Below are 12,797 nucleotides of genomic sequence, written 5' to 3' on the forward strand. Positions count from 1 at the left end.
GAGGGAACTCACTGTGGGAACGCCTCTGCGTGATTGCATCTAGAAGCACTATGGAATCAGTCCAATGTTGCATAGGCGGGTGATGTCATTGACCAGGAAACTATAAAGCACACCTGAACCAAACAGCGTCAGTTTCTGATAGGCTGAAGGATGTCGATCACGGGCGTACCGGGAATATGGCAGGGCGACGCAGTTTGTTTGTTCTCTCTTCAGGGAACTAGGGTTGCATACGTAACCAAGACGTTCCCTTTCATTTGACCATTTAATTAAAAATCAAGCCCTGCCCTACCTTTTTCTTGTGCGAGAAGCGGTTTCACTTGGATATATACGTCACAATAGGGAAGAAAAGAATCGCAACTTACTTTTCATGCTCACGTTAACAGTTTTCATGATTTAGTGTTGGGTGCATGTTGAAGTAATATCAAGACATGTCTACAGAGACATCTCTGTAGTTGGAGGCATTAAAGTAAACAACAAGCATTTAATTTATCATAAAAAATCTTTACTTCATGAAAGTCCATGACATACACTTGTGCTAAAACACTGGGTGGGATTGAAACAAACACTTCCATAACAGTACACTCTTGTTTGATTACTGTATTTGTTGTGTTGGCATTTTCAAGAACTGCAAAAATTCATACTTCTCATGAAAGTACAACAGAACTACCGTACTGTACGTCACTTCTGAAGAACACTACAGCGAACAACAAAATCCATACAAATTAATTCTAAAATCGCACTGTAAAATTACACTTTTTACAAGCCTGTAAAAAAAGAACACAAAGATTCGATCATAAAGAAGAAAAGAAGGAAACTGAAGTATTTATGGCTCAAAAGTGCAGAACATTATGTGTAAAGCAACCGCATACTGATCTCCTCACATACAATTCATACATTCATTCATTAAATAATTTCAAGTGAGTGTTTGCAGTTCCTAAGCGAGGCCAAACAGACAGGAACAAAACAAGAAAAGTAAAAGCAAAAAAAAAAAAAACTACGAACTTGATGTTTGATATGTGTGAGAATGAGCAATGGCACAAATCACAACACATCTGGCACTGTCTCACCGTCTGATCACACGGCGGCAGGGAACCAGAGCTGTCTGGCTTCTTCTAACAGCATCCGTAGGTTTCTTGCTGGTGGTGAGTCTATAGAGAATATACTGGAATCATCCGTGCTTCATTATCCAGGCAGCGTGAACACGAATCAAATCCATTAGAGAAGATTTACATTTCATGACCTTTACGGTCTCGAGTGCAACATGTATATATAGCGACCCTGACGGTGAGATGAGATTATTCAGACAAGAGTATACAGTAATTACAGCGTGTTTTTCACTTAGCTTTTTCCTTATGTTCTTTTCAATGTGGTAAGGGCAGGAATGTTACGTGTGAATATGTGCCGTTCACTAGAGCGGGAATGTCTCGTCACATCTACAGGCTTTTTCTGTTGCGTCCTGACAAAAACCCACAGACATTTATGCATCTTTCACATCCAAGGCTGCAAACAGGAAGGACACACACAGTAACAGTAACTCTTCAGTATTGGCATATAAAAATCTTTTTTTTTTTTTTTTAAACCTCTTCTCCCCTTGATAATAATCACGATCACTAATCGAGTACATTCAGGATCCAGCAACTCGTTGAGCAGTTCACATGTGATGTCTCTTCTAGTGCTTGTGGTGATAGTACTGTGCGAAATCAGAGAATTTCCTCTGCAACTATGTTGTCCGAGCCACAAAGAGTCCTTCTGTGCGTCACACGAACGAGGAGAAGCCTGTGACGGGTGTCCGTGAGCCTGGCGCGGGCTGGCCAGCAGGGGTGTAGACCCCGCCCACGCTGTGCTGTGTGACCACTGTCTGATAGTAGGACTCGGTGTCCCCGCTGGCACACTCCTCGTAGGAACAGGCCAGTGTCTGCTTTAGCCCCTTCTGCTGCCGCTTCCACGAGTTGAAGTACGACGGGTCGCTCATGTAGTGATTCACAAACGAGTGTTTGATGGGCTCCTCTTCGCACTCGCTGTCTGTGGCCTGATTGATGGAAATATGACAGGGGAAATCACACATCTGGAAGATTATGTACGCTCACCCAGTCAAAATAAACACCATTAGAGTGAACAAGCATCACTCCACCTCAGACTCGGACATCTCCGCAGGCCTCTCTGTCAGTGCGGTGCTCTCGGTGGAAACCACACCGTTGTAGTTGCTACAGATGTCTTCATCGGAATAGCGCAGTCCAGCTGGATTGGGTCGGGGAGGGGACCTGCATGAAGAGAAAAGAAAGTGCTTAAAAGTTTGTTTTCCAACCTCCCTCTTAGTGTCCCTAGATGCAGCTAACAACTAACAGCGTGTCTACATGGGACGCGAGCGGCTAAATGCGACAAAAGAACCATTATAATATGATACTGACTCTGTGTTCTATGCCCCATTCTATTTCTGATGTACTCCTCACACCTGCATGAATTCATACTGAAACAACTGGACTTTGCCCACAAACGTTTGCTGAACAATGTTAAATGTGACCTGCTCCTTAAAAGGTTAGTTCACACAAAAATAAAAATTATATTATTATTTACTTACCCTTGTGTTGTTCCAAAGCTGTATGACTTACTTTCTTCTGCATAATATTTTGTAGAATGTTGGTAATGACAATTGACCTCCATTGTGTGTAGCAAAAAAAAAAAAACACCACACAAAACATTTCTCAAAATATATTATTTTATGTTCCACAGCAGAAAGAAAGTCATACAGGTTTGGAACGACATGAGGGTGAGTATACTTCTGAAATATTTTTAAACATTGCTGAGGAACTGCATTGCTTGGGGGAAATAATATTATTTGTTATCAATCTATCTATTTTTTGGGGAAATAGTTATTCTACTATTATATCTGTGTTTTTTATAAGTCCCTTAAACCCTGTTACATAAAAAGGACCATTATATTTGTGAGAAGACCCCTCGCCCCACACACACACACAAAAAGGTTTGGTCCAAAGTTAACCATGTCTTTCAAAGTTAAAGACTGTTATGGGTTTGTAGTAGTTTTTATAACTGTTCTCCACTATTTGAAAATTTCATGAAATCTACAATGAGCCTAACTAGAATGTAGGCATGTTTGGTCAGTAAAAAAAAAAAAAAACAGTGACCTAATTTAGCAGCTAGTTATACAGGTTTTCATGCTGAAATACACAACTCTCCAGTGAATTTGCTCCCTCAGATTTATCAGACGACGCAAACGGAAGCTGTGTTCTTTGCAGTACCTGGTGCCATTTTTCCTCAGGAAGACACTCTTGACATGAATGGGCCTGCTGTTGAGCTCTAGAGCCGTGAAGCCTCCATTGTCCAGTGTGACCGTCTCCTCCACCGTGGACACAGCTTTACCTACAGCAGTCAGCATATCATCATCACAGCAAAAACAGCACCTGGGTCATATTGTAATCACTGTTTGCTGGACGGTGTGGGAGTCTGAGTGGGCAGACGTGTTTATCTGGATGAATATGTATGCGGATTTACTGCACACAATAATGATTATGTGAGGGAGGATGGATGGATGTGTCGTGAGAAGGCTGAAGAGGTTTGTTTTAGGTCACCTGTTCCACAGCTCTTGTACTTCCTGTTCTGTCCGTGCAAGACCAGACCAAAAACCAACAGCAACAGCAGAATCAGACCGCACAATGCCAACACGATGAGAAACCACCACTCCTCATAAAACGGGGTGTCCAGTTGGGCTGTTTAGGACAAAGAAAAATTAAATATAAAGATAGAAAAGTAAACTGTTTATATTTTTGGCATGCAAATGACTCAATGACTGTGGGTGGTTGTTCTGACTGGATTCTTTCTGTCTTTAAACTACTTTCTGTCTTTACTCCCATTTACAGACGAGTTGACAGAAGCTAGTATCCCAAAGGTCAGACTGCAGGTTTCGGCCAGTCAGAGTTGACAGATTTCATAGAACTTCACATAGTGTATGAGGGCACAGATTTTATTTTGCTTTTTAGACTACAATTCTGTCCAGTTTTTAGAATGCATGTTTTTTTTTCATTTGTCATGTGTCTCCAAGAAATAAAGCACACATTTCTGTTAGGGCTGGGTATCGATTCAGATGTTTCGATTCAATTTCGATTCTCGCTATGATTTTGATTCTAAATTCGATTTCGATTCTCGATTCGACTCAATGAATATAGATTTAATACAAATCCTATATTTATAAAAAAGAAGTTGACAAGATTTTAATTAATCAAAAGAAATTAAGAGCCACAAACCTGTATATGAAACTCTTTTTATTTTAAGTACACTAGGGTACATTAGAACCCAACTTGAAATGCATACAATGAATAGACAGAATTTTGATGCAAGATGAAAAATTGATGCTGAAAATTGACAAGTCAGAACAGTGGCATGCCTTGATCAATCAGGATCAGGTTATTTTATGTTGAAGATAAAACTAACATAAAATCTCACAGCATTAGCTTTAACATGAAGGCTGCAAGGCTATAAACAGTGTAGGAAAAACAATACTTTTGGGTGATAGATAAATAAATATGAAAAAAAAAAAATGATTTGTGGTCTTTGAGAATTGATTTTGAATCGACCACATTTAAAAAAAAAATCGAATTTAAAAAATTGATTTTTTTGCCCAGCCCTAGTTTCTGTGTGAGCTTGCCGTGTTCTGAACAACTTGAAAGTCTGGTAGTGTGTGATCATTAGTTGTTTAGTGTTTTAAACTCAATCATATAGTGTATTCCAGCCTCTAAATAGGTCTCTCGATCATTCAATGCAAGTCGATGCCATGTCTTTTTATTGACATTATTAACCTTGAGTTTAAAAGCAATACTCGCCAAGTTGCCAAGATATTTTATCACTTGAGAGAAGCAGCAGTGATCATCTCCCATATTTAGAGCAGCATTGACTCATGTTTATTGGCCTGCGTCTTATCTCTAGTGCTCTAGAGCAAAGGAGAGCATGGCCCAAATGTGCCAGAGCTCTCCAGTCATATGTGACAGCCGCTACTCTGACAGCAATACTGAGCTGCAGTGACATCAACTCACAGACAGACTGGAGCATGCCTGTGGTATGAATATTTCAGTCCCATGTCACGCGAGATGTTGATAACATACTTTGCTTTTCATTTACAAAAAGGCCTCTAGGACTTGCACAACACTGCATTAATTAAGGGCTGAGGCAACATAGACGGTTTTCTTGAAAGCACAAGCCAATGGCCGAAGAGAAAGACAGAGAAGAAAGCTCTCTTCTTTGACAGCTTCATTTTTTTTTTTTCTGAAAGCTTTCTTTGTATACTTTAGTTGATATCATTGAAATCCTGCTTTCAAATGAATGCTTTGTCACTGACGGCAATCTTGTTAAGGTTAAAGCTAAAATAAAAGCACAATTATTCATGACTCAGTTTATAATATCACAAATTAAAAACACTTTGTTTGGCTATTGTTATCAACAACAAACGAATCGGGTGGCACTAAGTTTTGAAACCTTTTCTTCCGTGTTATATCTCAGATATAATATTTATAGATACAAAGGTCTTGACTATATTTGTTCAACACATAAATCTCGCTTCAGGTTCCTTTTAAGGCATTGGCCTTTATATGACCTCAGTTTCATTGATATGATTTCCTTTTAAAGCAATAGGTCAGTAATTGGTTGTATCATCTGTGATAAGGGAGCAGAATGCTAGTTCAGAGTTCATGTGTTACAAATTGAGGATGTGGTTGCTCAACCACAGGAAAACACATGAAAACAAAGCAACAAATCTCGATGAGTAAACATTTATGAAAGTAAAGAGTCAAAAGAAAAGCCTAATCTGTAAATCACAAATTCACAAATATTGTCTTGTTTTCCAGTACAAATATAAATTTACTTGAGAAGCAAAATGACACAAGATATTAAGTTGTGTATCAAAAATGTATCAAATGTTTGCTTAAAATATGGGGTAAGAAATGTAATCTTGTTTCGAACACGCCGATTTTGAATAAGCCCCTCCTTCCGAAATACGAAATGTGCTGTGATTGGTTAGCTGGCCCAGTGTGCGGTGATTGGCAGTGCTTATAACCGCAAGTTCTTCTCTAGTGTAAATATAAATAAGGACGGTGTCAATAAACCAATTCAAGCCCGATTCAAATCCTGACAATGTTAACAAACAAGCGAATCGTCCTGAACGGATTTCATGCACACACTTTGCAAGCATGGATTTCAGAGGACGTTTCAGATTGGTATGATTTTTTGCATTTTTCTTATACATTACAGATACGATGTTATCCACTATTTAATCGTGATATTTGTCGGAAAACTAAGGTAATACAAACAGTAATAAATCACAAAACCATGGTTAATTTTCCTGAGGAGTGGTGAACCGTCTTACAAAAGCAACAGAAAACAAGCTGATCTCCGTAAAATGTGCAGCGCACAGATACACGTCGGGTTATAATGTTCAGGAACAGTGTTTAAAATAAATTTGAACCCCTCTAAATTGTTTTGGAAAAGGGGTGGTAAAAAACAGCGTGTCTTTGACATAGCAGCAGCTCAGCCAGACCTTTTTTCTGCCCATTCCGTGGGCGCAGATTATTGTGACTTCATAAGATTCTGAAAAATCGTGTTGTAGTCCAAACGAGCCGTTTGTTGTAGTTCTTGAAAAGTGGATTTTGTTAAATAAAATATCTCCCTTTGGAGTGGACTTTGAGTTTTCTAAAAAAGCAGGGGTTTTTTATGCTGAAACAGCAACACACAAACTAAAGTTAAAAAAGTGGAAAAGCATAATAGCACCCCTTTAAGAATTTATTTTGATTATGTAAAACCTTACAAAAACCTCAAAATCTTACAATGACTTCAGTCAACATTACTACAGAGTTATCAAGCTTTTCACTTTAGAATACTGTTCCAAAATATTAGTACTTTGGTAACACTTGAGTCATTACTAGTACGTTACCACGATCTTTACAGTTGCACTTTATTTTACAAAATGTGTACTTGCATAACTACATAACTTAACTTAAAGGGCACCTATTATGACATTTAAAATGTTCCTAATGTTGTTTAGGGAGTCCCCAACAACAGTTTTACGTGCATGCAATGACAAAAAACACTTGTTTTCGTATAATATGCATTTATTTTTACCTGATTTGCTCCCCGACTCCCAAATGATTCGTTCAACGACTCATTTTTCCAAACCCCTCTTTTGCGCGACGCTAATCTGCGATTGGTCAGATGACCCAGCAGTGTTTACAGAGATAATACTTATTGTTTAACACGGAGTACAATGATGCTTTTATCAATTAAATCGTGTTATAATAATGATTATAGTCCACTGCTTTGTAGTTTGTAGTAAAAAACTAAAAAAAAGATACTATTCTTTAAGACAACTCCGAAAACAACGACAAACACTTCACATATCTCAATACAATTGTCATTGAAGACCTAGAAGCTAAACGGTGCTTACACAACAAACAAAATAATAATTAAGCATGCTACATAAAACATAAAAGCAACAATTATTAATAACACTTACAGGTTGTGATACGGAGGAGGAAGCTGATGCAAATACACTTGGAAATGAACCTTCCTTCAATATCAGCCGGCTCGCGAATCCAAGTTTGATTGCATTTAAAAAGCAATCGTCTTCAAAATGGCGCGAACAAAGCACAAGGCTCGGACTATACTTCTGTGGTATAGTTATATGAATTGTAGCCACTTAGTCTTCAAATGCTCCTCCTTGGGCAGATGAAAAAAGTTGGCTTTTGAGTCGCACTTCAGAACACAGCGTCTCGTCGCCATGATGTTTTCCCTGGCCTTGGAGCGCAATAAGTGGGCGTATCGTATTCAAATAACTTGACTAGTTGACGTCATCTAGTCAGAGAAAAAGCTTCGGTCTTCTAACGATTCATAAAAATGACTCCGAGTCGACTCTTACTTTTGAAAGACAATAACTTTATATACGGTGCACTTTCATATTTCAAACTTTGCAGGATGTTTTTGTTCACTTAGATCTATGTTACACACTACATGAAAGGTACATTTCAAAATTCCATAATAGGTGCCCTTTAAGGTTAAACTAGATGGGGTTCATGGTTACCATCTAGTTATTACCCAGTTATTTCAATTACTATAATCAGTACATAGTAAGTACATGGGGTACATGACTGTAAAATAAAGTGCTACCATATTTACTTAGAATTAATTATACATTGTGCATTACTCTTGTTCATTTTGAACCTGTATATAGTACTTCTTAGTCGTCCTCTGGGAGGTATTAGTAGCTACTGAGGTTAGAATGTTAATATTGTATTACTCATTTGTTCTATTCTAAAGCATTCTAAAGTGTTTTAAATTATTTTTTTTTATTTTTTTTGCAGTGCGATCTCTTTCTCAACTCATTCTCACAGACAGTAATGCAATTAAATGGAGAAGACTTGGAGAAGTCTCCTGCTTTACAAATTGTTCTCCTGTAATATCAAGTGGGATCAGTTAAGATCTCCAAGATGTTTTAAACTGTGTCAAGATAAAGTGTGCAATCAAATAAGAGAACTCAATATGAACTCAATCATTTCTCATCTGAGCAATGCTTCTCATATTCATTATAAAGCCTGATACTCTTACTATATTTCTAAATTTATCTCATTTTAGTGTTTTTCTTTATTTCTCCAACAGAATTTTTAGTTGTTATTTTTATGTCTGATAACTACATTAAGCCCTGTGAGCCAAGAAAAAGCAGCTTTTCTGGGAGTACATGGTGAGTAGATTTCATGTGGGTGTAAAAGTCACATTAGAGCTAAATAATATCAACAGTAACTGAACAAAATCTCTTCGATGACTCATCACAGTACAGGAGGCCTGACATTATTACCTGACATGGCAGCAGAGGGCGCACTCGGCTCACCGTAGCCGAACTCATTGATGGCCAGCACTCTGAACTGGTAGCTGATGCCCTGCCGCAGGCGGTCCAGACTCACAGAGTGAGAGGAGCTGGTGGGAGGAAGGTGCCGCACAAACGTATCCCACACGCCCTCATCTGCGGAGAGCAAGGTCACTTCCAGTGAAAATGTCATCATGCACTTGGAAGCACTAAGTTCATTACAGTGTCCCATTATACTTAGCAGATGCTGACATCAAGAGCAGCTAACAGCTGTTTCATTGCCCGACAAGCAATGTTGTTCAATGTGAATAACCATGCTGATATGGAAAGGGCAGTTATATCAATGTATCCCAGCAACAGTGACAAATAAATGTTCAGTAGATGATTTCAGAGCAGCAATCAGGCTCCTAAACGAACACTCGCCAAGCGCCAAATGTGAGTAGAAATTAGTTTTGGCTGCTAACTTTAAAAGGAACTGCAACATTACATGGTTTGAACTGGAATCATGAAAAGCTATATATTCTAGCGATTTTTACCTCAGTGAAAAAAAAAATTCATAAATAAATAAAGGAATAAATAAATAATTTGTCATAGTGACAACATTTTAAAAAAAAGGAGGAGCAAAATACAGGTTTCTGGTAGGAAATGGTTGGTAAATTATCAGACTTACAGGTTGGCAAAAAGTTGAACCTTGACTAATAAAGAAGCATTTATTCACATGGTTCCTTGTCAAATCTAAAATCTAAAGATGCTCTATAAAAGTAATTACTATAAACAGTATATTATACAAATATTAACATATAAAGTAAAAGCAATAGGATAAAACACTAAATAATTTATAATATTATTTCTATATTATTTTAGTTTTTATTAATATTTCGAATGAGCTTTTTAGGTTTCACTTCAACTTTAAAGTTTTAGTAATTTTGTTGTTCTTTGACATTTTTATTAATAAAAAAAGAGTTCTATGTAGCTTTAATTATTTTTTATTTAATACATTTTTTATTTCAGTTCAGTTTGTTTTAGCACTTCAACTTATTTCAGTTTCTAATTCCCGTTTACATTTTTAACAGTTTTCACTTTTCACTTTTAATTAGTAACACTAAATGAATTTCAGAGGATTCAACACGATTTTCTTCATCAATAATAAACGTCACGGTGGTTGAAAAAGCGCTAAGAACTTTGATTTTGATTTTCATTGAAGGTTTGATTGCTACTTTAAATTTAAGTTTTAAATATGTATATTTAAAATGGAAATATGTATAGTGAATGTTCAATGTATTCAAATTGAACGTATTAATAGTAATAATCAGATTTTTTCCCACCAACTTATAAAGTAATATTGCCAAGTAACTGTAACCAAGTAACAGAAACCTGGTCCATTAACTTGGTAGTACTGATATGTGGTCAACACTTTTCTCACTCACTAACCAAAAGTTACGTTTTGAGTGCTGTACCTGAGGGCCGCGCTTCAATCACATAGCCGGTCACATGTCCCGCTCCTGTTTCCCCTGGTGTCCATTGGATGCTGAGCATGGATCCAGTCTTTGTGATTGACATTTCTACAGGTGATCCAGGAGATCCTAGACAGAGAGGAGAGCGTGTAGTGAACTGAGAGGAACAGGCGAGCAATCCGACCCTTGTGAGTACAGAAATAAAGCTAAAGCAAACGCCTACACCACTGTGAGATATTGATCCACGCAGGTGTTTTTTCAGCCTGGATTTCTGACACCTCTCGCTGAGGAGTGGGGAATGTAAGCAGTGCTCAGCGACCCTAAGAGTTTTGCTGATCTGTTTGTTGGTGTGTTTGTTTGGTTTTGTAGCTCACCTTTGACAGGACCTGCTGTGATGTTGGCCTCTGCCTCAGGCCCGTAGGCGATAGTCTTGGCCTGCACGCGGAAGTAATAGGTCATGCCCTTGGTCAGGTCACGCACCTTCAGCCAGCGCTGCCAGCTGCCACGGATATCCACCGTTACCACTTTAGTCACACCTAATGCGCACATACACACATGCAAAGTTTGCATCATTACACACTACCGCACAAGAATCATTTGCACAAACCAACATTACAATGCTACAGTATCTTCCTATCTAAGAACAGTGAGTTAATCTCAAAATTAATTACTCTAGTTCTGTACTATGAACTAATACAAACATTGGCATTAAGAAATATTCTTAAAGTCATCAATTTTTCACTGAAAATTGAACACATGGAAACAATAACAAGAACATTTGTTTTGTTATGTTAAAAAATGCCACCGTTAGAACAAGAACATTATGAAAACAGACTCTGATACAGTGAAAACATGTTATACATTAAAGCTACACGATTCTGGATAAATTGAGAATCACAATTTTTTCGGTTTACAGTAAGATCACGATTATCCCACGATTCTGAACTAACTTGACTAGTGGTTCTGACAAAATGTGACCCTGGACCACAAAACCAGTCACATGGGTAAATTTTTTGAAATTAAGATGTATACATACATCATCTGAAAGCTGAATAAATAAGCTTTCGATTGATGTATGGTTTGTTAGGATAGGACAATATTTGTCCGAGATACTACTATTTGAAAATCTGGAATCTGAGGGTGTAAAAAAATCTAAACATTGAGAAAAAGCGCCTTTAAAGTTGTCCATTTATTTTCACGATTGTGCTGCATTCCTTCACAAAAAAAAAATGTTTTATATATTTACGATAGGAAATGTAGAAAATATCTTCATGGAACATGTTCTTTACTTAATATACTAATGATCATTTTGACCCATACAATGTATTGTTTGCTATTGCCACTTATGACTGGTTTTGTGATCCAGGGTCCCAAATGTTAATGGCTGCAGTCTATAAAAAAAATATTTAATTCATTTTAATTAATGAATGAATTTTAAAAAAAATCGGTTTGAATTAATTATTCAATGACTCACTCAATAAGACGTTTTTGAACAAATCTCTTGAATGATTCCGTGAGAAATACATTTTTTATCAGTCATTTGTCGCCACCTACTGCTGTAAAGATATAATTGATACAATCTTTATTTGAAGCATCAAGGTATTTTCAATAGATGATTTACTGTATTTTGATCGGTTCCATAGGCATCAGTGTTTATATTCGAACCATCAACTTTTATCTCAGTACTTCTGCGATAACTTAAATTATGTAAGACAGAAATAATGATAGCGCGTGGTTGAAAAGACTGTTTGTGAAGCTGATTCATACCTATACATGAACTGCTCTCTCTAGGTCAGCAGCAGAGCAGATATGAATGCTCCGCTGTGATTGTACTTATCAAAGGCTTAATAGACAATGCTGAATCATTGTCATTTAGGAATAAGATAGCGTGGGCGTTTAAATCGAGATTGCAATCTGTTAAGGATTAATTGTGCAGCTCTACAGACTGACCTTGAATAGGGGCGGTGGGTTCATATACCACTCTGTAGCCTTCCACCACACCGTTAGGGGACAGTGGGAAACCCCAGGACACGTTCAGAGTGCTGCTGGTCACCTCAGAGAAACTGATGAAGCTGGGAGCGCTGGGGGCTGCGACAACGGAATAGTTGATGAATGCAACAAATACAGACTTTCAGATACACTAGATTAAAGCAATAAGCCACTTGAGGCTGTGCATACAATACAGTGATTTTGCCATGATTAAGCAGCGTTCTTATGCAAAATGTATCCACATGAGAATCTTGAGCACATTACAGTTTCATATCACTATAATTCTAAATCAAATTACACAATTTTCCTTAAGTCTTCAGAAAGGCTAATTGCTTGTATAAAACAGCCATTTGAAAAAGGACTCTAAGATAGTTGTTTTACAACTTAAAACATATTTTCGTATATTTAACTTATCACGATAATTCATTTCATTCATCAAATCATCCGAGTCATCCTACTCAAAAAGTGTATTGCACTTTTTGGACTACTTTGCATTT

The 12,797-nt window shown here is 37.5% G+C and overlaps 1 protein-coding gene across 3 annotated transcripts in view; it reads right to left on the reverse strand.

The window, feature by feature from the left end:
* Nucleotides 1–480: 480 nt before the first annotated feature.
* sdk1a (sidekick cell adhesion molecule 1a) overlaps nucleotides 481–12,797 on the reverse strand; it is a 353,385-nt gene continuing 341,068 nt past the window's right edge. For 2 of the 3 annotated variants that reach the window (XM_079625487.1, XM_079625485.1), the window contains 8 exons: nucleotides 12,262–12,399; nucleotides 10,686–10,847; nucleotides 10,315–10,440; nucleotides 8,849–9,013; nucleotides 3,588–3,725; nucleotides 3,258–3,378; nucleotides 2,132–2,261; nucleotides 481–2,029 (listed from right to left, as the gene is read on the reverse strand). In XM_079625487.1, coding sequence (XP_079481613.1) covers nucleotides 1,757–2,029; nucleotides 2,132–2,261; nucleotides 3,258–3,378; nucleotides 3,588–3,725; nucleotides 8,849–9,013; nucleotides 10,315–10,440; nucleotides 10,686–10,847; nucleotides 12,262–12,399 — 1,253 coding nt within the window. In that variant the 3' untranslated portion in view covers nucleotides 481–1,756. The remainder of the gene's footprint in view (nucleotides 2,030–2,131; nucleotides 2,262–3,257; nucleotides 3,379–3,587; nucleotides 3,726–8,848; nucleotides 9,014–10,314; nucleotides 10,441–10,685; nucleotides 10,848–12,261; nucleotides 12,400–12,797) is intronic. The other variant, XM_079625486.1, reaches the window with a different exon arrangement.

Source organism: Phoxinus phoxinus, assembly GCF_949152265.1.
Source record: "Phoxinus phoxinus genome assembly, chromosome: 1".
Classification (NCBI taxonomy): domain Eukaryota; kingdom Metazoa; phylum Chordata; class Actinopteri; order Cypriniformes; family Leuciscidae; genus Phoxinus; species Phoxinus phoxinus.